The 26718-nt window shown below is 46.3% G+C and overlaps 1 protein-coding gene across 12 annotated transcripts in view; it reads left to right on the forward strand.

The window, feature by feature from the left end:
• Positions 1-414: 414 nt before the first annotated feature.
• The window catches only part of PML (PML nuclear body scaffold), a 40758-nt gene continuing 14454 nt past the window's right edge, over positions 415-26718 (forward strand). For 3 of the 12 annotated variants that reach the window (XM_025884038.2, XM_025884040.2, XM_025884039.2), the window contains exons 1-4: positions 425-646; positions 2686-3152; positions 19899-20479; positions 22189-22259. In XM_025884038.2, the coding sequence (XP_025739823.1) occupies positions 512-646; positions 2686-3152; positions 19899-20479; positions 22189-22259 (1254 nt within the window). In that variant the 5' untranslated portion in view covers positions 425-511. Of the gene's footprint in view, positions 647-2685; positions 3153-19898; positions 20480-22188; positions 22260-26718 lie in introns of all 12 variants that reach the window. The other 9 variants (XM_025884033.2, XM_025884035.2, XM_073877343.1 and 6 more) reach the window with 8 other exon arrangements.

Consider the following 26718-nt stretch of genomic DNA (forward strand, 5'->3'; position numbering starts at 1 on the left):
ACCTCCAGGTCTTTGCACACGCTGGTCCAAACGCGCCCCGCCCCGCCCCACCCCAAGTTCCTTCAAGTCCAGGCTGAGGATCTCCTTTCCAGCCAATCCCTCTACTGTGTGAAAACCTCTGGGTAACTGCTCTTCCATTAGACCTGGAGTTCTTCCAAAGCAGGGCCACCTGTGGCTCATCTCTGTGGCCGGGTTCAAAGCCGAGGGCGGCCGCTGCCTCCCTCCCGCTCTGCTCCGCCAAGTCCCTTTACCCCCAGGTCAGCTGAGCGTCCTGTCTCCTCCCAATCCTCCCTCCGGCTCTGGGCGTGTCTTCAAAGCCCACCGCCGTCCTCTCCGCCCCTAGAACCGCCCCTCCGCTCTGTCTCACTTCCTCTCGGGAGGCGGGCCCTGAGCGGGCACCGCCCCTTTCGCACGGGCTGGGCCGACTCTGGCGTCTGGCGCCCATCTCTCGTTCCGCTTCCCCTCCCGCCTCTCAAGCTCAAAACCAAGAATCGAAACTGTGCTGTGATCCATGCAGCAGGAGCCTGAGCCCGCCCGATCTCCGGGTCCCCAGCAAGACCCCGCACTGCCCCACACGCCCACCATGCCTCCCCCGGAGTCCGTCTCCGAAGGCCATCAGCCCAGCCCCAGCCACAGCCCTGCGGAGGTACTACTGGGTTTGGGGAGATGGGATTTAGGCTTTGTTGATTTGCTACGGTGCGGGGAGAGGTGGGAAGGGAGAGGGTAACTTGACCAAGTACCTTAAAGAGTGACACAGAGAGAAAACCAGACATTGGGTCCTGACCCTCTTGGCTGGGGTAGAGAGGGGTACGTGAGAGTAGAAAAGGGCAACGGGATGGGTTAGGGGCGCCTCTCCCGGCTGGGATTCTCCACGGACAAGGGGCAGGACGCTGAGGGGCCGTGACACTTGGGACTGGACTCTTCTGTCCGTCCTGGCGACTCGCCCCCTAAACCCTTGCCTCGGATGAAGGTGCACAGATTGAGGAGAATGGCGGGAGTAGCCCTATTGCGCAGGCCTGGAGCCAGGGGGATGTCCCAGGTGTGGAAAACCAAAACCCAAGTTCCCAGATCAGAAGGTGGGAAACTGGCCCAGATGAGAGAAGTGCCTTGGCTAAGGCCTCAGAGCTCCTGTGGTGGTTTCTCCACTAGGATACCTCCAGGATCCTTCTCTTGGAACACCCTGCGTGCCCAGCCCCCCACCCCTCCCCGCTTTGACCACAAGAGCTTACTAGGTCCTCCTCCTGGAAGCTTGCCTCAGTCAGCTCCCGGAAAACTCCCCAGCTGCCCTCCTCCCGCAAAGGAATTACTTACATCATTTGCTCTATGTTTTCCCAGGCCCTTTGGCTTCCCTTCACGAAAGCACCATCTTGCAGTAACTTTTATTATTTGCATTATTAGAACTAGGATTTATTAAGTTCATAATTAGAACTAATTATGAACACTCCTTCCAGGTACTGTATTAAGCACTTTTTTTTTTGCTATAAAATATCCATAACATAAAACTTACCCTTACCATGTTTTTAAAGATTTTATTTTTTGTAAGTAATCTCTACTCCCAATGTGGGGCTCGAACTTCCTGAGATCAAGAGTTGCATGCTCCACTCACTGAGCCTGCCAGGCCCCCAAAAACTTAACCATTTTTAAGTGTACATGTCAGTGGCATTAACTGTATTCACAAGGTTGGGTAACCGTCACCACCATCTATTTCCGGAATTTTTTTTATCACCCCCAACAGAAACTGTACTCCTAGGCGGTAGCTCCTTATTACCGCCTTGTCCCAGCTCCTGGTAACCACCAAACTACTTTCTGTGGATTTGCCTAGTCGAGATTTCATATAAGCGGACCATGCAATATTTATCCTTTTGTGTTTGGCTTATTTTGCTTAGCATAAATGTCTTCAAGGTTCTCATAGCATGTATGAGAATGCCCTTCCTTTTCATTTTATTTATTCATTCATTCATTCATTTATTCATTTATTTATTTATTGGTAAAGACTTTATTTTTAAGTAACCTATACCCAACGTGGGGGTTGAACTCACAAGCCCGAGATCAAGAATCACATGCTCCACCAGCTGAGCCAATCAGGCCCCCCTTCCTTCCTTTTTAAAGCTGAATGATATTCCATTGCACGTGTAGACCACTTTTGTTTATCCATTCATCTACTGATGGACACTTGGGTTATTTCTACTTTTGGCTATTGTGCATAACAGTGCTATGAACATGGGTGCACAAGTATCTGTTTGGGTACTTGTTTTCCATTATTTTGGGAAATATATATCTAGGAATGAAATTGCTGGGTTATATGGTAGTCCTGTGTTTAACTTTTTGAGGAGCCACCAAACCACATTAAGCACTTTATATGATATTATATGAGATACACTTAATGGATCTCCTTTCTAAACTGAGTCCCATGAAGGCGGGGATTTATCCTATCCATCCATGGATCTTAGGGCCTAATACTCTGTCTTATGGGAAGTTGATGCTACATTGTGGAGTGAGAGCAGGAAGGCCTGAGTAAGTGGGGGAGTGTGGTCCTGGTAAGCCTGGGTTTTGTATCATCCAAGGACTGCGCGGAATGGAATACTGGAGTCCCACTCCAGCCTCCAGCCTCCAGCCACAGGAGCGGGTCTAGTGGGTGGGGGCTCCTGGATTTCAGGCCTCACCCCCACCTCTCTGGTCCCCCAGCAAGCCATGGAGGAGGAGTTCCAGTTCCTGCGCTGCCAGGGCTGCCAGGTAGAAGCCAAGTGCCCCAAGCTGCTGCCTTGTCTGCACACGCTGTGCTCAGGATGCCTGGAGGTGCCGGGCATGCGGTGCCCGATCTGCCAGGCGCCCGGGCCCCTAGGCGCTGACTCGCTGGCCGTGGATAACATCTTCTTCGAGAGTCTACAGCGGCGCCTGTCAGTGTACAGGCAGATCGTGGACGCGCAGGCTGTTTGCGCCCGCTGCAAAGAACCTGCGGACTTCTGGTGTTTCGAGTGCGAGCGGCTCCTCTGTGCCAAGTGCTTCGAGGCGCACCAGTGGTTCCTCAAGCACGAGGCCCGGCCCCTGGCGGAGCTCCGCAGCCAGTCGGTGCGGGAATTCCTAGACGGCACGCGCAAGTCCAACAACATCTTCTGCTCCAACCCCAACCACCACACCCCTATGCTGACGAGGTGAGCCCGCCGGCCCGGGGTGGGGTGGCACATCCGAGAGCCGGGTAGAAGGTGCAGGGAACAGAGATCCAAAGAGTCACGCAGCTGGGAACGTGGGATAAGGAGCTTCAAGGGTCTTGCAATTCAGCGTGTGGTCCGCAGACCGGCAGCATCTGGGGCCGGGACCACGGTTTATGTTATCTCCTGCAAATGGATAGTAATCCTAAACAGTTTCCCCCTGTAATAAATAATGCTGCAGAATCATCTTTATGCACTTATCCAATCATTTCTTCAGGGTAAATTTTGGAAATGGCATTGCAATTCAGGGGTATGAAAATTTTACACTTTGATACATGTTACCAAACTGCCCTTTAGAAAGTCTTACAGTGGAATTTTCCATGTTCTGGCCATGGAATGTGGGTATATGGTTAGATTCTCAATGAGATGCAGGTAGTTTCTGTCTGAAAAGTCAAAACCATAACACCGTAGTATCTTGGAATGCCTATATGAAAAAAAAAACAATTGAATCCAGTTAAAATTATTTTTATTAAACAGCACAGGATTTTAATTCAATATTTTTGATAGTACAATTGTATGGTTCAAAAAATTACACAATTTATAAAGAGAGGGGGCAAAGTCTCCATTTCACTCTGTCCCCATCTGCTTAATTCCTACCACTTCTCCCTCCCCCCATCCATCCACAGTTCACCGTTGTTACCAGTTTTGAATGTCTCCAGAGTTTCTTTGTGAATATATGCACAGGTAGGGGTATATAGTCTTATGAATTCTAATTTTCCCCCTTTTTAGCCAAAAAGGGAGCATACGTACATGAACTCTTCCTGCTCTCAATAGATTGCTCTTGTAAGATTCTTAGCAGTGCTGTTTGGGGATCTGCGTAGCTAACGTATTCTTTGCCCCTTGGGGACACACTCAGAACTGTACTACTGCTAAAACTCAGTGTGGCTTGCTTCCTGTGGCTTGCTTCCGGCTGGGACTTTTACGACCTGCTCTACCAGAATGCCTTTCTGGCAGATTCCTCAACAGACAGACATTAGAATTTGGATTTTCTTGTTTGTTTATTTTTTTAAGATTTTATTTATTTATTTGACAGAGAGAGAGATAGCGAGAGCAGGAACACAAGCAGGGGGAGTGGGAGAGGGAGAAGCAGGCTTCCCGCCGAGCAGGGAGCCTGATGTGGGACTCGATCCCAGGACCCTAGGATCATGACCTGAGCTGAAGGCGGACACTTAACGACTGAGCCACCCAGGCGCCCTGGATTTTCCTGTTTGCTGTTAAGATTCAGATTTAGTGGCTTTTTTTTTCTTTTTTTAAAGATTTTATTTATTTGACAGAGAGAGACACAGCGAGAGAGGGAACACAAGCAGGGGGAGAGGGAGAGGGAGAAGCAGGCTCCCAAGGAGCAGGGAGTCCGATACGGGGCTCGATCCCAGGACCCTGGGATCATGACCTGAGCCGAAGGCAGACGCTTAACGACTGAGCCCCCCAGGTGCCCCTGGATTTAGTGGCTTTTTAGATGTTTATTGGCCATTGTTTTTTTTTTCTTCATTTGTGAATTGCCTATTTAGGTCCTTCGCCTGTTTGGTTTTTTTTCTTCAAGAAATCAGTCTCTAATTTCAAGAGCAAACAGTCCAAACATTTTCTCCTGTTGACCTTTGTCATTGCATTTCCTATGAGGGATTGTTTTTAAGTGTTTCGTTTTATAGAATCCAGTTCATCAGTCTCTTCCTGTATGCTATCCTGCTTCGATCATGCTAGGAAAGATTTTTTTTCCCCAGGCCAGTGTTAAAAATATTTTTCTTATATTCTGTTTTAACAATCTCATGGTTTTATGTTTATAATTGAATCTTTAATTCATATCGAATTTATTTTTCTTTGTGGTATAAAGTAGGATTCCTCACTTTGCTTTTCTCTCCAAATTGAAAGCTGGTTCTCTCAACAACTTTTATTGGATAATCCACTCTAGCCTTCATCTCAAATGCCCTTTTCATCCTGTACTAAATGCCCAAGTAATCACGGGTATGTTTGTAAATATCTGTTCTGTGCTGATGATCTGACTATTCCTACGCTAATCCTTACTGCCATACGAATTCCCAAGGGCAAATTCCCATTCTTCTTCAGAAGTGCTTTTGCTTTTATGTTCTTAGAGTTGATGCAATTTCAGAACTTACATATTCATTGGGATTTTGATTGAAAATATATAAAATGTGGGGAGAGTTGACCTCATCTCTGATTATATCTTTTGAGTTTTATAGTTTTATGGACATACCTCTTGAACTTTTTAATTATAGTTAAATTTATAATATTTAATGACCCTGTGAGTAAAACCTTTTCCATTACCGTTTCTAGCTGGTTATCATTAACATCCTCTAATCCTCCTAATTTATTGTATCAGCCATCTGATTGAGCTCTTTTATTCTTGTAAGTTTTTCCAATTGATTCTTTTGGATTTTCTAGGTAAACAAATCATGTCATCTGCAAATAATAAAAACTTTTTTTCTCTCCAGGATTTACACATATTACCTCCTTGTAGCTTTGTTTTGTTAGCTAGGACCGTCAGAACAATATTGAAGAGTGAGAGGAAGTGGTTAGAAAAGGCAACTTTAAAAAAAAGAAAAGAAAAGAAGACAATTTTATCTTATTCCTAGCTTTCATGAGAGTTTTTCTTATTTACTCTGCTGTTTATTATTGGCTTCCTTAGGTAACTACAAAATCACATTCAGAAAGTTGCCTCCCACTTCTAGCATAAGAGTTTTTTTGTGGCTGCTATTTTGTTTTATTTTTAACTCAGGAATGGGTGTTCTTTGGGATTCTGTGAAGGTGTCCTTTTACCTTTCAGTGTGATGAATTATATAGCAGTGTTTCTTTATGTTGAGCCATTTTTTGAATTCCCAGGAGGAAAAACCCTATTTGGTCCTGATATACTATTACTTTAATTCATAACTAGAGTCCATTCAACCCGGTTTTATCTAGGCTATTGTCTATATTTATAAATGTGATTGATTTTTATGAATACATATGATTTCTTTCAAGGTTTTTGACCCATTTTATACTAATATCTTTCCATGAATTTGTAAGCTTTTTTGAACATGGTATATACACACACACACACACAAACACAAATTGCTTAGCACAGTGCCTGGTACATATTAAATACTGAGTCAACGTTAAATTCCTATTCCTATAATTTCTTTGCTCTCCTCTAGAACAGCTAAAGAACACATGTAGTTCGGGTTTATAGAAGTTTCTTGAAAAACTATCTGAAACTGGTACTTTTTTTGAAGAGTAGATTTTCTCCCTGGTATTGGTCTGTTATGGGTCTTGAGTCAGATTTTCTGGAAAATTTTCCAGTTCATCCTGAGTTCTTAAAAATCCCCTTTATACCTATAATGATGTCCCCTTTCTTATTTCTAAACAAGATGTTAGTAGCTTACAAGTGGTTTGATGTAGGGGTTGGGGTGGGTTTCTCTCTAGGTACGACGGGCAAGGCTGGTCCAGCCAAGAGGGCAGGATTCCAGTCCCTTGAGCAATGTGAATGGCTTCAAAAACCTGACCATATTGCCTAAAACTCATGCACAGAGGGGCTTCTGGGTGGCTCAGTTGGTTGAGCATCTGACTCTTGGTTTTGGCTCAGGTCATGATCTTGGGATCGTGGGCTTGAGGCCCACATAGGGCTCTGTGCTCAAGGTGAATTCTACCTGGCATTCTCGCTCCCCTTTTCCCTCTGCCCCTCCCCCACCTCCCACCCCCCCCACCCACGCTTGCACACTCTCTCTCTCACTAAGTAAAAAAATAAAACACATTTTTTTTTTAAATCATACACAGACACAATTCACATTGTTTCAGTTTGCCAGTGGTTACTGGACACCCTCAACTTCTATTTTCTGCACAAAACTTCAGTGCCACAAATAACCCACAGCTTTCTTCAGGTCATGATGCAGTAATAAACCACTCCATCCTTTGACGCTGGGCTGATTTAGGACTCGGCTGGGGAGCAGCACCAGAGGTGGCTTTAGACTTAGAACTCAGCCTGGTGGTGTCTGCCTTGGGGCCACTGGCATTGATCGCCACTTCCATGGAGTACGTTTTTCCAGCCTACTTCCTCCTATGTGGCAGGCTGTCCACTAGGCACTAGGGGATAACTATGAACAGATACAGGCCTGGTGCTCTGTGAGGTCACCGTCTGGTAGAAGAACCAGATCTGCAACTAACCGTCAAGGCTGTAAAGTGCCAACAGGAAACCTGCTCACGCTGAGCTTGGGTAGTTTCACACCGTCCTCTACCTCTGTCCCCGCTCGGCACAGGGCTGACCCGCTGTCTGTGCTCCGTCACTTGTTAAGGGCAGGAGAGAGGAGGAGCGCAGGTGCAAAAGCGAGTCGTCTTAGAAAAGGCATTGTCTGGGGAAGGCAGCTTCCAAGAGGGTGTCACATTTAGCCTGATGTGTAAGAAAGGAGAAATGGCATCAGGGGCGGGGTGGGGTGGGCCAGGCAGCAGCTACAAAGGCAGAAGCACTAGTCTGCTGCATTTCAGGAATTGCAAGTAAAGAGATGGCTGAAGGCAGGGGCCGAAAGGGGGAGCTGGAGTAAGACACGGTGGGGGGGGGGGTTGCTTGGAGTTAGGACTCTATCCTATCATTCTGAGAACAAACGTTCTCAGCTTGCTCCTTTTTCATGCAGTCCTTGTTTTACCAGTGAATGGCCTATGGAACATAACTTTGACGGGGACCCAAGGAGGGGCTCTGTTGGAAGCCACCGGTGGGTGTTAAGGCGGAGGGTGGGAGGATCAGATTCTCTCTCTGCACTGTGGTTCTGTGAAGTGGGTAAATTTGGGAGACCGGAGGCCAGTATGTTTGTTTGGCTGCATGCTTATTTACATTTTACCCCATTCCACAAAGAATTTGAGGAGATTGACCACCATACTCTTGGGTATATGTACCTAGCAGAGACTGAAGCAAAGAATCTGCACCAGAGAAAAGGGAGCCCCATTACGAGACGGAGGCTATGGTCCAGGTGGGGGTGAGGCCTGCAAGAATACAGAGATGGAAGGCTGGGGAAAAGGCCCAAATCTCACACTCCCAGGGCCTGCCTGACCTGGAGGTCAAGGTGGCTGCCAGCCTGTTTGGGAGTGCTGGGGAGTGCCTTCCACCCAAGAGTATTATGGGTCTAGGACAGCAGGTGGCGCTGAGACCCATATCTGGGTGTCAGATCCCAAAGCTTGGTGATGTGGATGGCTTCAAAAACCTGACCATATTGCCTAAAAATCATACACAGAGGGGCTTCTGGGTGGCTCAGTTGGTTGAGCGTCTAACTCTTGGTTTTGGCTCAGGTTGTGATCTTGGGGTTTTGGGCTTGAGCCCTACATAGAGCTCTGTGCTCAAGGTGGATTCTGCCTGGGATGGGGTAAGGAAATTAGTCCAGGGCCATCAAAGCTTTGTAGCCAGAAAGCATTTGAATTAGTTGAGTGGAAAAAACAAAAGACCTATTAATCCAGTTTGAAAGGTGTGATGAGATCATAACCTGGGGCTAGAGTTCCCAAGACCGGAAGTTGGCGTGATTCACAAGAGGTCAGGGAGAAGCAGGCTGGACAGCCCAGGGGGAGGTTCAGGGCAGAGGCAGACAGCATGCAGTGGCGGAGCTGGTAGCAAGGAAGGGCTGCTAACTGAGAAGAGAATGGAAAAGACATCCTGATGGGGCCACTGAGGGTCAGGGCTCAGGGGAGGAAGGCCACATACCACGGGTACCAACCCTAAGGAGCCCCCCTGAGCTTATGAACCAAGCAAGTGCCTCCTGAAAGTTTGCACTGCAGGTGTCTGGCTGGCCTCCTCGTCCCGGCCTTACTGGGGCCTTCCCGGTGCCCTCTGTGGAAGTTACCAGTAAATTACCTCTCCCTGGGGATTGATGATCTTACTGGGATTGAGAGCTGGCCCAGGAGCACCACATGGACGGGAGGAAGGCTACTGCCAGAGTTAGGGCACAAATAATCCATTTCTACTTTGCTATGAACTCACCCAGGGGACTTGTTTTCATCGCCAAGAGCAACTGCTTTTAATTTCCTGGTGGCAGGTGGGGGGGGGGTGGAGCTCCAAGGTAGATTTGGTTGAATGTGTGGGTAAAGGGCCATGAGAGCTGTACATTGAGGAGTGTCGAGGAGTGTCGTCTGTATGAGTTACAACTGAAACAAATGTGTAAATCAGTAACAGATTTGTATCTCGTGGCTTAAGCAAAAATGAATGACTGGCTTCTGTAAGAAGTGAATGGAACACTACATCAAAAACTAATGATGTAATGTATGGTGATTAATATAACATAATAATAAAAAAAATTAAAAAAAAAAAGAAGTGAATAAGGTTGTGGCTGACTTCTGACCCTACTTGATTAGTTATTCAAACTGTGGCACCAGGCCCTATTTTCTCTGTATTTCTTGGGACGTGGCTTTCCTCCAGGTCAGCTCCATTCACAGAAGGCTTTCTCCCTATTGCTTGCCAGATGATTACAGCAGCTCCAAAGGCCCTTGTATGCACCGTCATCCTCAAATCCAGCAGGAAGGAGCAAGAATCTCTTCCCGAACTCTAAGCCTAGTCTGAGTGTGTTTCTGATTGGGTCAGCCACCTGTCTGTGCAGGGGACAGGTTTGAAGCCAGCCTCAAGTGAAGCTCCCCAACCCCTTGGCACCTGGGCAGTCCCTTTCCAACAGAAAACTTTCCCTTTCCCTATGTGGGCAGAGAATGGGTTCTTCTGGTTGGAGTTAATACAAATATTGTTAATATAACAGTACTTTCCTGTCTTTTGAGCTGTTTTTCCTGGATTGTCATCTTAATTCTCATACCTTCTTGAAAGATTATTGAGGAACAGAGAACCGTTCCCACTGGAGAAATGAGGCAAGAGGCCAGTGCATTGATGGGAGCTAACCCAAATAGGGGATCTTGTCCGAGCCAAGGCCCAAATGGGTGCACAGGTTCCTGACCGCAAACTATGTGTACATTTCCTGGCACTGCTGTGGCCTCTACATTCAGGCAGGACTCAACTCACAACCAGGCTGAAGTGCAAAAAAGGATTCTGCAAGTTGCTTGTTTAGAACTCAAGAGTGTTTTTTCCCTCAGAAGTGGATTAGTGAAAGGAAGCATGCTATTTAAGCAATAATAAATTTAATTTCCCTTGACTTTAACAAAAGCAAAAGATACTGATGTAAAATTGGACTAACTAAACTTGAAAGAAATATTTCTTCATCCTAAAATGTTTCCTAAAATATCTAAGAGTAAGCAAAAACAAAAAACAAAACAAAACAAAACAAAAACTATTGCTAATACATTAAAAGGTTAGAGTCATTATATTTGTTTTTAATGAAACCCTTCCATTTTAGACAGTAGTAATGGAGTCTCTGCTGAAGAAGATCAGGATGGCCCACTCCCATCTACCTATGTTTGTTCTATGTTAAGATGGCTCTCATGCATGGCCCTGGCCCTTGTACTTTGGCATTCTTTCTTGCAAATTCTTTGTTTTGATTCAGCTCTTAATTGGATGGATGTTGTCACTAAGCAGTCTAAATTCCTAGAGCCTCTTGGTATTGAAAATGTCTATCAGTTGCTGTTCTACTTGAATGATACCTTCGCTCGGTATAATATACCTGGGTCACAATGTTGCCTGTAGAATTTTCTAGACTGCTGCATTGTCTTCCAGCATCAAATGTTCATGAGGAGAGGCCTGAGACCAAATTTATTTGCTTTTTCTGTCTTGATACCTAAAGACATTTTCATTCTTGAAGTTTATTAATTTAACCAAACTGTCTTGGTGTTGAGCATTTTGTATCAAATTATTCTGGAACCTGGCAGGCTTCTTCAATCTAAAAATTCTGTTTATTTCAGAGGGCCTGGGTGGCTCAGTCGGTTAAGCATCTGACTCTTCATTTCAGTTCAGGTCATGATCTCAGGGTGGAGAGATCAAGCCCCACGTCAGGCTCCGAATCAGCATGGAGTCTGCTTGGGATTCTTTCCCCCTTCCCTTTCCCTCTGCTCCTCTCCCTGCTCGTGCATCACTCTCTCTCTCTCCCTCTCTCTCTCTCTCAAATTAATAAATAAAATCTTAGAAAACAAAATAATAATAATAATAAAAGTGTTTTTATTTCAGTGAAATTTTCTTACTCTTTTTGCCTCTTCCTTTTCCTCCTCATTTTCCTCTATCACCATTAGTATTACAATTTTTAGTCTGTTATTTCCAGGTTTTTCCAATTAATAATCTTAACAGTATTACTATAATTTGGGGGGAACTGATTTATTTAATGATCATTGAATGAGTAATGAGGATCAGAACCCAAGTATACGTTCAGAGTTACATAAAATCATTTTGTACACATTGTGATAAAAGTACTTGAGACTATCAAAATTGTTTGCTGCACATAAGGAGTTACTGCCTGTTTTCTATTTTACCAGATTCTATTAACATTTAATGATTAACTTTAGTCTTTGAACAAATTCCTGCTTTGGCATCTTTTACAATTTGGATTTGTTCTCCCAAAGCTGTTGGAGTTGGAAAAGTATTTCAGGATTGGTATGGCTAAGTAGAAGAGCTGCCTTGTTATACCATATGCCACCTAACTAATACAGTGTTAAGTTATTGTTAACGTAATCATCAGATAACGTTTCTCTCACTCATGGCTTTAATTAATCAATTGTTGTAGCTTTCCATCTCCTTTACTGAAATTAGATCGGATATAAAGATGTATTTATTTATTTGTGAGAGAGTGAGCACTCGTGAGAGAGTGTGTGCATGCGGGGAGGGGGGCAGAGGAAGAGGCTGAGCCCAATGGCAGGGCTAGATCTCACTACCTTGAGACCATGATCTGAGCCGAAACCAAGCATTGGATGCCCAACTGACTAAGCCACCCAGGCACCCCAGATTAGATCAGATTTAAATAGTTTGACGATCACTGTACTTGTCTATGTGATAAACCTTTGTCTTGCAACATTTCCTGGCACATAAATTCCTGTTTCATCAATGTTCACTAGTATTCAATACTGTATAATTGTACTGCATTGTTATAAAACTCAGTGAATTCCCCCAAGTTATCTTAACAGTGTTCCAACAATTAAATCTCCTTTATTAACATATAACTCATGTGATGCTTTAAAAGTGTCTTGCCCTTGATACTGTTTTGACTGTACTTGTGAGGGGCATCACTGTGGTCATCTCAGTGTTTGATGATCATCACATTTTAGAAATACCATGTTGGTGGCACTGGGAAGGGTTGATTGGAGCGACCAGAGGCAGGGAGGCCTTAGGGGACAGCGCAAAGGAGGTAAGTTGAGACTGAGGCAAGAACAAAGGTGGTAGCAATGGCAACTGATGGGACAAATTTAGGAACCGGGATTCGATCTTTACAGCTAGCGCCTTTATATCCTAGCGCCATGCCTGCCTATTGTTGGTGTTTAATTATCTTTTTTTTTTAAGTAAATGAAAGGAATCAACAAGAATTAATGATGAGCTGTTGAAGTTGGGGGGGGCAGTCCCCTTGGTCTCTGGCTTGAGTGGCCTTTCAATGGTAGTGCTGTTCGCTGCCATAAGTAGGGCAGTGATGTGGCCTCTCAGAACACTGTCCACCGTGGCTGCGCCAGCCGTCTGACTTGGGAGCAGGGACTGCCTAGAAACAAGTAGGGAAGGAAAAGCACAGACTTCCTCTTCGTCATTCTTGGGTGTGGGATCTGCATAAGACGCTAGTGTGAAACAGACAAGGCTTTCTCCTCTCACCTTCTCTTGCTGCTGCTTTTCTAGGACCTTCCTCTCCGAGCCCTCGGGTTCTCCTGTCTCTGCCACCACCTTCTCATCCCATGAATGGTTGGAGGAGGGGAGGTCATCAGGAATAACGCTTTCACTCTCAGTATTCCAGGCTCCGCAATTACTCAGCTCCTCTCCCGGCTTCAGAAATCTTTCCTCAGCTCTGTTCCCCAGCAGAGCGCAGGAAACCAGCCTGATTAAATGCATTCATACTCCTGTGTGAATGACTGATGGGTCTCTTTACTTGCCCTCTAGCTAATCATTTGAGTCTCCAAAGGAGGCTGCTCCTTTTCCTACTCCACCAAAGTGAAAGCTCCCCGCCACTCTAGTGGAGGGAGGGTGGTAGAGGAGGGAGTTTTTCAGTTGCCATTCAGCAAAGCCGGGCCCTGCCCTGGAGTCCTGCTCTGGGGCCAGCTCTCCTCCACAGGTCCCATTTTCACAGGATTTTTGCTTCCTGCAGTTCCGAGCTCCCCTGTTTCCTAGAACCACAGAAGTGGCATGCCACTCTGGTCTTGGCGGGAGGTGTGGCTGCACTGGGGTGGCCTGACCACAGTGGGCCTCAGTGTGATGTTTCCTCACTGTTTGGGGTTGAGAGGTTCATGCGCCAATAGAAGGGCTGTTCCTGCCATGTGTACATGGGTAGTTAATGCCTCCCCTTCTTTCATGGTTCCAGAATGTCCAGTGTGGACCTGGCACCGTGCAGGTGACCTCACATACACCAGCCCATCTTTGTCCTTGCAACAGTCTATGAGAGGCATCCTTATCTATCCCCATTTTATAGATGGGGAAGTTCAGACTCTACAAAGAGAAAGTCATTTACTCAAGGCCTTGTTGCTGGGAACAGAAGGGCTCAGATTCAGGCCCAAGGCTGTCCACTTCCAGAACCCATACCCTTCCTGCTGTCACATGGCCTCTGGCACAGCAATTTAGACATAGGCAGCTTTCGGATGGGGAGACTGAGAACCCAGGAAACATGTTGATGCTTTTATTAAAATATCAACAACATAGTCAGTTCACTGAACAGTCATAAATGGATAAGCGAAACAATCCATCTCAGGGAAGAAGAGGAAGAGCTTTGTAATTCCCAGATGGAATGTTTTTCTGAGGTCTCCATCACCTCCTATTTAGAGTCCAGTCTCCTTCACTTCGAAGTAATTATGGAAATTTTTGGAAGATCTAAATGGATGAAAAAGTAGGGAGGGAGAAAGAGAAAGAAGTTACTAACTCCCATCAATATAGACTGTTTCCTCTTCTTGCGATCTCTATAATCATCTAAAACAAAATGAACAGCGCGTAGCATTCCATAACTTGCTTTTCTTTTTTTTTTTAAAGATTTTATTTATTTATTTGAGAGAGAGAGAATGAGAGATAGAGAGCACAAGAGGAAAGAGGGTCAGAGGGAGAAGCAGACTCCCCACTGAGCAGGGAGCCCGATGTGGGACTCGATCCCGGGACTCCAGGACCATGACCTGAGCCGAAGGCAGTCGCTTAACCAACTGAGCCACCCAGGCGCCCCGTAACTTGCTTTTCTCATGATAGGAAGCTGTGAATGTCTTTCCAGAAGATATGTAGTTTTGAATTTTAGGTAGTCCTGTCTGTCGATTGTATGATTTCTGCCATTTCTTCAGTGGTTATAAGGTCTTTACCATCATAAGTAAATAGTCAACTATCATATCTTTATGGTGCCATGGTTCATACTTAGCTTTGTGACCCATCAGAAATGTGTTGTACTGTGATGTGTGAAGCAAACTCTAACTTGCTTTTTGCCCCTTGGTAGCCGGTTTCCTCCATTCCAGTTGTTGAATGGAATGTTTAATGTCCATTAGTGTGGGATGCTTTCTTTATTCCATAAACTGTCACATTCTTATAGATGCCAAGGCCTGTTGGCATCTCTCAGGTCTGTTCTCTGATCTTTCTCTTTACTCTGAGACTAGCACCACACATACTCTTTTTTTTTTTTTTTAAGATTTACTTATTTATTTGAGAGAGAGAGAAAGAGCTCACGGTTTGGGGGGAGGAGCAGAGGGAGAGAAAGAATCTTAAGTGGGCTCCACGCCTAGCGCAGAGCCCGCCATGGGGCTCGATCTCACAACCCTGAGATCATGACCTGAAACGAAACGAAGTCGGACGCTTAACCAACTGAGCCACCCAGGCACCCCACACATACTCTTTTTAAATGGTAGTTCTATCTTATGTTATCTGGCAGAGAGAATGCCCCTTCTTAACGCTGATTTCCCCCAAATTTCTTAACTTTTCCATCCTGTGAAATTTAGAATCAGTTGGTGAAGTTTCAAAATCTCATCTGTAATTTGATTGAAATTGCCTTAAATCTTTATATTAACTTGAGAAGAATTGATAATCAGAATTTCTAGCCTCTCCAGTTGGGACCTTGGTACATTTTTCTGTTTTTTAGACTTTCTCTCTCTGGAGTTTTGTCTTTTTTCCATATGTATATTTTTTGCTAGAATTATGTCAGAGGTGTTGTTTTTTTTTTTAAGCATTTGAAAATTGCTGTTTGTGAATGAGAGCATGGAAATTTTTTTCCATATTTCTCTTTGTTTGAATTGCTGGGATAGAATTAAGCAATTTTCTACTCTTAATTCTGGTGTATTCCAGCCACCTTCTGGAGCAACTTCTTATTAATTCTATGCTAGTTTAGCTCATTCTTTTGAGTAGTCCAGGAGCAAATAACTGTGATTTTGCTTTAGAGCTATTCTTCTCTATGTCTGTGTTAAGTTCGGGTTTTTGTCATGGAGCTCCTTGTGGGCACATGCCCACTTCACCTTGCCTCCCACAGAGTGCCAAGCCCTCAGTTGGTTCTCAGTGAGTGTTCCTTGAGTGAGAGTGAAGGAATCCTAGGCCAGGGAGCTCGGTCCTGGTCCCGGGTGGCAGCCCCTTGATGGGTCACTCCAATTTATGGTCTGCACCTCAGTTTTATCAGAAGGCTGGGGCTCTGATGCAGGCCAACCACCTCACAGAGATGCTGCCCATTGTCTACTTCCAGCCAGTGGGGGAGCAGTGGCCACTTTCCCTAGGGAGACCCCATTTAGGGCAGAAAGGGCTTAGGAATAGGGCCCAGCAGAGACTGTGGTCAACCCAAAAGGTCTTGCTCTCCCTCCAGCCAGACTACCCTAGTGTACCCCCACCCCCAGGCTTGGAACACTCTTTCTAAGGAAGGGAGACTAACTTCAGACTCAGCCCCTCCCAAGGGTCCAAAGCAGGGAAAGTGACAGGAGGTTTTATTTGGTTCTCCCTTTATTTGTACATGCTATATAGTTCCCCACATTTATTAGTATTCTGTTCTTTCATTTAGAAAATAGGTAATACATTCACAAGCTTCAAAACATGAAAGCAATCAAAAGATTTCATTAAAACAAAAAATATTTTAATGTAATCTCTACCCCCGATATGGGCTCAAACTCACAATCCTGAGATCAAGAGTCACACGCTCAACTGGCCGAGCCAGCCAGGCACCCCAAACATGAAAGCAATTTAAAAGGCTTACAGTGAAATGTCTCACTCCACCTCTGCCCTGCCCCATCCATACCACTTTTATTAACTTGTGTGTCCTTCTAAGACGTTTTTATTCAAATACAACCAAATGTGAATATATTTTTACTTTTCTTCATTCTTACACAATAGGTGGCATCCTATTGATTTTATTTATTTATTTTTAAAAGATTATTTATTTATTTGAGAGAGAGAGAGCGAGAGCATGAACAGGGGGAGGGGCAGAGAGAGAGAGGGAGAAGCAGGCTTCCCGCTGAGCAGGGAGCCCAATTCGGGCCTTGATCCCAGGACCCTGAAATCATGACCTGAGCCAAAGGCAGACTTAACCAAATGAGCCACCCAGGTGCCCCAATTTTTTTTTATTTAAAATATACATTATAATAATACAAATATTGAACACTCATTATATGCTAGTCACTAGTCTAACCTTTTATATATATTAACTCATTTAATATTTTTATTGCTCCTATTATTATTCTCATTTTGCCATGGAGATTTTTCCATTTAAAGAGCTTCCTCGATTTCTTACAGCTGCATAGCACTCCACTGTATGGAGTACATCCTAATTTATGAAACTCATTGCCTAGCCTTGTTTCTCTTCTTTGCTCTTATATACTGTGTTGCATTGTACAGATGTTATTTTGTAAGTTAGAGATAGAGCTGCAGAATAGCTCCGCAGAAGAGGGATTGCTGGGTCAGAGGATAAACGTGTTTGTGATTTTGACAGATGTTGCCAAGCTGCCCTCTGCAGAGTTATTGGTTCTTTTCATATTATGTAGGACTTCTCTCATTTGATCCTCTATAGCACTCCCATATGAGTTGGGGATTATACCTGTTATACAGATAAGAAAACTGAGGTGCAAAGAGGTTAAGTGACTTGCCAAGGGCACAGAGCCAAGGTCAGATCCACGTTTGCCCGGCTCTTTTCTCTGCTTCAGCTGCCACTTACCTCAGTCCCCAGCCCTGCCTCGTGGTGATGGGTCTCTTGTCACTTACATCACATTTCCCCAGGCTGGAGGAGCTGAATGCTCTTGACCCAGTGGCAGCCTCCATGCTTCCCTCACACTCTGGACTCTCCAGGAAACCTCTCCTGGCCTGGAATAAGTCTCCTTTGTTTGATCAAGAGGTTCAAGCTCTGAGGCCTTGCCTTCTTGGGTGATTTGGGGAGGCTGAGAGCCGGCAAAGCTGAGGACTGGTGCCTGATGCCACAGTTTTGGAGTCAGGTTGCCTGGCAGGGTCTCCACTGGCTGTTCCAGGACAAGCTGATCTCAGTAACTGAGGCCAAAGGGGCTCCAGCTAAGATCCTTTCTCCTGGCCTCAGGTGGGCTGACTATTGCTGCTAATGAGAATAAATCACGGCAGACTTTCTGGGGAAGTAACTAACAGTCTTTTCCTGGGAGCGTTTAAAGAGGGGGCATTGCAGTGTTTCAGACCAAGGACTTGAGCCAGACTGTCTGGGGTTTTCTATTAGTTTCCTATTGCTGCTGTAACGAATTACCACAAATGTAGGAGCTTAACCCTTTATAAATGTATTATTACATACCTCTGGAGGTCAGAAGTCTGAAATGGGTCTCACAGAGATAAAATCGAGGTGTCAGTAGGGCCACATTCTTTCTGGAGGCTCTTGAGGAGAATCTGTTTTGCCTTTTCCAGCTTCTAGATGCTGCCTGCACTCCTTGGCTCATGGCCCCCTTCCATCTTCAAAGTCAGCAAGATAGCATCACGGGACCTCTGCTTCCATGATCACATCTTCCTGCTCACACCTGCCTGCCTCCCCCTCTTTCCTTATAAGGACCCCACCCAGATAATCCAGGATAATCTTCCCGTCCCGGATCCTTAACTTAATCACATGTACTAAGTCCTTATCATCATATAACGTAACATACTCAGGTTCTGAGAACTAGTACATTATTCTGCCTACTATAGTTTGCCTCTGGACTCTATCACTTACTAATTGTGTGACCTTGGACAAGTTACTGTACCTCTTGTTCAGTGTCCTCATCCTTAAAATGGGGATATAAGAATTCCTACTCTGTTGGAGCGTTAGGAGGATTAAAAGGGTTGATATTTCTCAAATGCTTATAATAGTGTCTGACACATAGAAAATGCTATGGAAGTGTCTGCTAGCTAAAATATATTAAATAAATAAAAATACGCACACTCTTTAACATTCCTATTATTTGTAACCTATTTCATAGAAACAAAAGCATCCATGTGTTAAGCCACATAAAGCATCGTCCATATTGGCAAAAAGAAAAGAAAATGTACAAATAGGAAATCACTGGGGTGCCTGGGTGGCTCAGTCGGTTAAGTGTCTGCCTTGGCCTCAGGTCATGATTCCCCGGAGTCCTGGGATCGAGCCCCACATCGGCCCCCCTGCTCAGTGGGGAGTCTGCTGCTCCCTCTGCCTCTCACCCCGCTTGTGCTTGCTTACTCTCTCTCAAATAAATAAGTAAAATCTTTAAAAATAAAAAAATAAACAAATAGGAAATCACTGGAGTGTCCATTAACAGAATGACTGGATCCGTTGTGGTACATATGAAATTTAAAGGAGCTATTAAAGAGAATACATTAGATCTATACTTATTAGACCTCCAGGAATGTCCTGAACAAAAGTTAAGTTAGAGGAGGAAGTTACAGAGTCATTACTCATGATCTCATTCATAGCATGATCTTGTTTTGTTTTGTTTTGAAGAAAAAAACATCAGCCCACCAAAATTGTTGTAGATACTTGAGCCAATTATTTAACCACTGAATATCTGGGTTTTTTCGTCTGTGAAATGAGGATAACAATAATTCTCCCCATGGAAACTCTACGGAGCATTACATGGGATGAAATGTATCAAGTCCTTAAAATCCTGCAAGCAGCTGCATAGTCTGGCTATTTGTGTAAAGTGGTTTGAGCAGACAGAGTTGTGGAAGGATGCACCCAGATGCTCATCCGGTTACCTCGGAGGAAGGGAAAAGAAATTCAGAAGTGGTGTGAAGAGGTGATTAACTTTTTGTGTATCTGTACATTGTTTCACAGAGAAGGCTAGCTGTTGTTACTTTAGTGACTTTTTTATGTTCTAATGTTTTATTGGTAGTTTGGAGACTAGCACCATAACCACAAACTTGAGGGGCGACTGGGTGGCTCAGTCGGTTAAGTCTGCTTTCAGCTCAGGTCATAATCCCAGAGTCCTGGGATCGAGCTCCCCATGGGGCTCCCTTGCTCAGCCAGGAGCCTGCTTCTCCCTCTCCCTCTGCCGGTCCCCCTGCTTGTGCTCGCTCACTCTCAAATAAATAAATAAAATCTTAAACACACACAAACCACAAACTGAATTGGGAAGAGCACGAACCTAGAAACATACCATGATTCAAAGTTTTGTAATTTTTGAAGAGGAGTTTAATTAGGAAAGTTTAAAGCGGGGGTGGGGGGAGTGGTGAGGCGGAGCAGGAGAGCCCTAAACCAGGCCGGCCTTGTGTATCCGCAGCATCTACTGCCGAGGCTGCTCCAAACCACTGTGCTGCTCGTGCGCGCTCCTGGATAGCGGCCACAGCGAGCTCAAGTGCGACATCAGCACCGAGATCCAGCAGCGGCAGGAAGAGCTGGACGCCATGGCGCAGGCGCTGCAGGAGCAGGACCGCGCCTTCGGGGCGGCGCAGGCGTGCATGCGCTCAGCCGTCAGCCAGCTGGGCAGCATGCGCGCAGACACCGAGGAGCTGATCCACACGCGCGTGCGCCAGCTGGTGGCGCACGTGCTGGCCCAGGAGCAAGTGCTGCTGGAGGGGGTGAACGCGCAGTACCAGCGCACCTATGAAGAGGTCGCCGGCCAGCTGGGCCGCCTGGAAGCTGTGCTGCAGCGCATCCGCCTGGGAGGTTCGCTGGTACAGAGGATGAAGCGCTACGCCTCTGACCAGGAGGTGCTGGACCTGCACGGCTTTCTGCGTGAGGCGCTCAGCCGCCTGCGCCAGGAGGAGCCCCAGAACTTAAACACCACCGTGCGCACCGACAGCTTCGACGAATTCAAAGTGCGCCTGCAGGAACTGGTCTCCTGCATCACTCAGGGGGCAGGTAAGCACCCGAGCGACGCTCGTGACCAACCCCTTTACCATTTGAGGGCTTGTGCTTTGCTGTTGCACAAGCAAGACGGACAGAAAAAGGTCATTTACATGTGACAGGAAAGGAAACGGGTTTTTTTGCCCACATTGTAGATTCTAGAGTGCAGGTTGTAAGGAGGAGAGTAGGCCCTGACGTGGGTCTGCAGCCTCCCAGAGGGGTCATGTTGTACTAATTTGCAAGACCCTTTGGATTAGCTGTGATCTTGTGACCCTTGGAGAAGTTAAGAAAATACAAAGCGGAGAACCAGACCCAGTATCATTTTAGCCTCAGAGGGTAACCACTCCGGGAAGTTCGCTTAAGCCCTGTGTCTAGCACCAGAGAAGTCAACTGAACCTGAGGTTAGAGCAGAAGGGGGCTGAGGAAACCCCCTGGGGTGGTTGGATGGTTACCCAAAACCACACTCTGGCTCAGTGGAGGAGATACTTTGCTTCCAGCATGGCCTGTCATCTGGACCAGCTGCCCACCTTTGTAGGCCCTGCCTGGTATTGGGCACTTGGGAAGGAGACAGCAGACTAGTTCCTGACCTCCAGAGTTGGCCAGTCTGACCGGGACACAGATGGGAGCACATCACATAGCTGGGGAACGAGATAGCACTCGGCTCTGCAGTCCAAATGCAGGAGTCGTAGCAGCTCTGTGTGAGCTGGGGACGTCAGGGGGGGCTTTCAAGAGACACTGGGGGGAGGGCTGACCAAAAGGGCCTCCGGGGTGAGGAAGCTTTAAAAGCTCTTTGACAAGGGCGCCTGAGTGGCTCTTTGTGAAGCGTCTGCCTTCAGCTCAGGTCATGATCCCAGGGTCCTGGGATCGAGCCCCGCATTGGGCTCCCTGCTCCGCGGGAAGCCTGCTTCTCCCTCTCCCACTCCCCCTGCTTGTGTTCCCTCTCTCACTGTTTTTCTCTCTGTCAAATAAATAAAAATTTTTAAAAATCTAAAAATAAATAAAATAAAAGCTCTTTGACAAAACCTCTAGGCTGAAATCTGAGCTCGAGATAGATAAACTAGTGTGAGGTTGCCCTTACTGAGAAAGGGGTTTTTGGCAACAGAATCTGAAGGTATCTGGGCAAGGGCCAGTGATGGGGGCTCCTCACTCACTCCTGCCCTCGGAGCTGAGGGACTTGGGCTTGTAAAAGTATAATCCTGGAGTGGATATGGATTTGTGCCTTCTCCACCTAGGCAGTGAATGTTACTCCGTATACAGGAAATGACCCCACAGAGTTTAAACAGCTTGTCTTCAGTATCGTAATTGGGCAGTGGCAGGGCAAGGAGCTCTTTTATTCTGAAGCATGAAAGATTTAGGTTAGATGTAATAGAAATCAGGCTGCGGGTCATAGGAGTATCATGAAGCTCTCACTGTATGCAGAGAAGTCAGCAAGCAATGACAACCTTAGGATTGGTTGCACTTTGCCTTGGTGGTGGCCAGGAGATGGACAGAGGGTGCCCCTGGGGTTTGCACTCTCCTCTCTGGCTGGGTTCATGCTCACTGCAGTCAGGGTGCTCTCCTTCCAAATGACAGCTCCTCCATGGAGCTACCCCGGTGTTGTGAGAGACCCTGAAGCCTGAGTCTAGGAAAAGCGGCAGGGACATTTCCTCTGTCACTGTCCCATCCAAGATGCCTCTCACCGGCGATGTCCCTGACCTGCCTGTGACCTTTTCTTTGTTCTCCAGATGCAGCTGTACCCAGGCGAGCCAGCCCAGAGGCTACCAGCACTCCTAAGGATTGTTTTGACATTGACCCGGTGAGATGGGTTCAGGTGTGAAGGGGAGGCGGTAGGGTCCAGCAGGTCAGACAGGTTCCCCTGTGGCGGGAAGGAAACTGAGTCTCAATGTCCCTATGTCTGCAGACAGTAGAAGAGGGAGAGTGCCTGAGGGGGATAGCAAGTGGCTGGACTGGAGCTTTCCGTGGGAGGGAGTAAAGGAAGGGCCGGCAAACTGGCTGGTTCTGGGCTCCTAAATGCACTTGATGGGTTCGGGAAGGGCTGGACAGGAGGTGAAGAAGGTGGTCACCGGTGGGTGGCCCTGGTAGATGACCTCTCCCTTACCCCGTACCCCATCCCAGACATGTGAGCCTTTTCCTGGAATCACCATAGGGGCCTTCCCCTCCTCTTCCCCCAAACGCAGTTCTTGGAGAGGAGAATGGGGCCAGGAGTCAGACCTCAGTCCCAGCAGCTTGGGTTTCATGGGTGTGATTTCAGGACCAGCATAGATGCAAGAACCATAGTTTCTCAGGATTGGGAGGTGTCCATACGCCCTCCAACGATGGCATTCCCTCTGCAGCACCGTTGACCTGGGGCTGTCCACACACACACCTCCACGAACAGGAAGCTCACTCATTCTTGAGACAGCCACTCCTGGCTCTGGACTGCTCTGACTTAGATTGCTGGCCAGGGGGAAAATGCAGTGGCCCTGCTTTGGCTTGCCCTCTTGGGTGCTTGCATGCATGGTTCCTCTGCTTCGGGCTAAGCTTCCTGAGTTCCTCCTTGGACCAGGCGTCGTGGTCATCCAGGTTTGCATGTGCCTGCCAGTCAAGGATGTGGGCCCTGGACCCATCAACCCTCCAAGGAAAGCAGGTCTTCTGGTGGTAGCGGTCAGGCGGTGAGCCTGCCTAGCTTTGCCATATGTGGCCTTTGGGAGAGAAAGATTGCAGTAGACAGAGGTAATCTGGACAGGCTTCCTGGAGGAGGCAGGATTTAGGCTCAGAGAGTTTTAGAGCTAGGAGAGAGCATGGAGTCTAACCCCCTCTTTTGCACAGACTGAAGTTAAGGCCCAAAGAGAGGGTGACTTAACTCAGAGCCACATGACACGGCAAGCTAGGGGTAGGACTAGAAGCCAACTCCTAACTGCTTTGGGTACTGCATTCCCATATATATAGCTTGACAAGTAAAAAAGGAAAAGTAAAGTAAAAAGTAAAACAAAAGTATTTTGTTTTTTGGATTAGTAACACAATCACATGGTCAGAAGTAAAAAGAGAGAAAGTGATAAGTATGTCAACTATACTCTCAATTTTTAAAACGTCATTGATTTGTACACTTACAGTTTCTACATTTCACTGTATATAAATTGTACCTAAAAAATTTTTTTTCTGATCCCCAGGCGATGATAATTTGTAGCTCAGTTGAGAACCACTGTTTTGAGGTGGGGAGGACACTGACCTACCATCTCTCCCTACCGCATTCCTCATTTAAACTCTCCCATTAGTCAGCATCGCAATGATTTCTTATACAGTGTAAAAAAGACTGTAATTGCGCATAGCCTGTATTGTCACGTAATACCCTACATGTGGCACCTTGCTGCCCCGATCCTGCGCACAAATTATCTGGATTTAACAAAAGAAAGAAAGAGATACATAATGTCTCACTCCCACCTGCTCCCTATCTTTCCACCTCTTATGCCCACATACCTATCTTTATTTATTTCTTACATATCCTTCCAGAATTTCTTTGTCATTACAAGCAAATATGATTACAGGTAATTGGTTTTTCCATTCTTTTTTTGTACAAAGGTAGCATAATACCATATATTCAGAGTATTGTGCCCAGGCTTTTTCACCCAAGGAGGTATTCTGGAATCCTCTGGAATTCTTACACTATCGGTAGGTAGGGAGCTTCCTGTTGCCTTTTTGCATCTGCACAGTGGCCTGTTGAATGGATGTAGCATGCTTAATTTAGCCAATTCCCTGCCAATGCATATTTAGGTTGTTTTGGTATATTACAATGCAAGGATGAATAATGTCCTCATAGAAATCCTCTGAATAATTGTGTAAAGTGCTCCGGGATGCACGGAGCTTGGAGCTTGGAGCTCAGCTGTCTTCCAGGTGCCAGTCGCTGGTTAATTGACAGCATTTTGCTGGGTCTTGGTCTTTACGTGACCTCTCACCATCCTATCCGCTATTAAGCGGTTTGAACTTGGAGCATCAGAGAAGAATGTTCTTTTTTGCAAAGCCTCTTGCTTCCACTTTGGTAGTAGGCTGGAGGAGGGGAGAGGTGGGCCAGTGGAGCTAGGGGAGGGGAATAGGTTTCACACTGTGAGCTCAGGGCACCAGTGGAGCAGCCCCAGCGAGGCTGGGAGGCAGGCATGGTTAGGCTGTCCCAGGAGAAAGCCAGGTCCATCAGCTATAGCTCTGCCCAGAGAAAGACCACCCTTGGGTCCATGCCCCTGCCTTAGGAGGCAGGAGCTGGGCACGCAACACCAACACTTGATCCCTCTTGAAATGGTTGGTTTACTTTCATTGCAGTCACGTTCCCACACAGAGGCGATAAGAGGAATAGCAGTAGGCTTGACTAGAACTGCCTAGCTTAGAGGCGTTTTCTTTTTGTTTCTTCTGAGCTCTTTTTGTAGTGACGTGAAAATACTTTAATGAAAAAAATAAAACATTTTAAAGTTATAAAACAACCGTTTTTTGTCTTTAGAGACCCCTCCTGTGTGTCCCCTGCTTCATTAACCTGGGAGTGAGGGTGTCATTGGGGGGACAGATGCAGAGAGAGGGACCCAAGCCCATCTGTGGGGAGTTCATAGCCCACGTGGAAAGAGGGTCTTTCACCTACCAGTGATTTGTAGATCCAGATACAAAAGGACATTTTCAGCTTGTTAAAAAAAATTTTCATGGTGATAAAATACACATAACGTAAAATTTACCTAGCAGTGGAATTGCTGGATCATATGGTAATTCTATTTTTAACGTTTTGAGAAGTCAGTATGCAATTTCCCATAGTTGGCTACACCATTCTACGTTCCCCCCAACAGCGGGCTCCAATTTCTTTACATTCTCACCCACACCGTTTTCAATAATAGCCGTCCTAATGGGTGTGAGGTGGTTTCAATTTTTGACCACTACCCACTGTAAAGAAATACTATTTTATATCCAGTTTACAGCATATCCACATGCACATGCGTAACTGTAGCTGAAATGGAAGTTTCACAGGATAAATTACACATGTTAAATGGGACATACTCTGATGCTTTCTGTTCTGTAGTATTCTGCTTAATATTAAAAATGCTAGTCATGACCCACTGATTTGCTTTCATGATCCGCTAATGGGTCACAGACTACAGTTTGAAAACCAGTGGTCTAGAGCACTCAGCGGAGATTGTATACTTTCCTAGAGGCCCAGGAGATCATCTGTTTCTCCCCCCTTTCCCCAGATAACACTGCTCTGATCCAGAGAGACCACTCCCCTTCCTTTCTGTAAAGATGTTGAGAAAAAAAAAACCCAGGAGGGAAGTGGGGGGAAAGGAAGTCAGTCCATTATAGCAAATGATGTGGAATTCCACCTCCCACATCAAAGTACTAGATACTAAGAAGAGCCCAGCCCCAGGAGGTTCCTGTCTCAGCACCAGGGTGGGGGGTGGGGGCTCGTGGTCGTGCTGGGTTTCCCCTGCCTGCCCCCAGCCCCGGTTCCCTTGTGAGGGTGGGCCTGACCCCTCCTCTACCACATAGGAGCTTGTCCCTGTGAGAGAAGCATATCCCTGGCCTCCTAATCTCATGGCCCAGCGCCTGGTTTTACCAGTGCAGCTCTGCTCGGGGAAGCACCCCCTCCAGCCATGTGCGGTTCTCTTTCTTTCACTACACAGACCACTGCAGGCCCCTGCTCATGGTCGTCTACTGGGCACACACAGAGTTGGAGGCAGGAACAGCAGGCCAGGGCCCCTGGAGCCGAGCCCCAGAGTCTGGGCCTCCTCTCTCCGAGGGACACCTCCCAGGTCACTTGTCACTTATTTTCAGCAAACTGTCCAGCAGATGCAGCACCGTAGAGAAAGGTAGTGTGGAGGGGTGTGAGGGAGACAGTGACTAAAGAAAAGGGAAATTGCATTTCAGAAACACTAGATTCAAACCCTGGTCCAGGACCTTGGGAAATCAGTCACTTCACCTCTCGTGCCTCTGACCCTTCTCTATAGATTGGCAATAATCACAGGATGGTCCCTATTTCTTTATAATTTTTTTTTATTGAGGTAAAATTCATGTAGGAAAATTCCCCATTTGAACCATCTTAGAGGGTACAGTTCAGTGACATTTAGTACGCTCACAATCTTGTACAGCCACCCCACGCACCTAGTTCCAAAATATTCCCATTATCCCGAAAGGAGACGTTGTGGCTGCTCCCCGTCTCCCCTACCCCCACCCTAGCGTCCCGTCTGCTTTCTGTCCCTGTGCAGTCAACTCTTGCAGTTAGTTCATATAAACGGACCCATACAACTTGT

The sequence above is a fragment of the Callorhinus ursinus genome, unplaced genomic scaffold (assembly GCF_003265705.2).
Source record: "Callorhinus ursinus isolate GAN/ISIS: 27379988/994484 unplaced genomic scaffold, GSC_fseal_2.0 scaffold25, whole genome shotgun sequence".
NCBI classification, from domain to species: domain Eukaryota; kingdom Metazoa; phylum Chordata; class Mammalia; order Carnivora; family Otariidae; genus Callorhinus; species Callorhinus ursinus.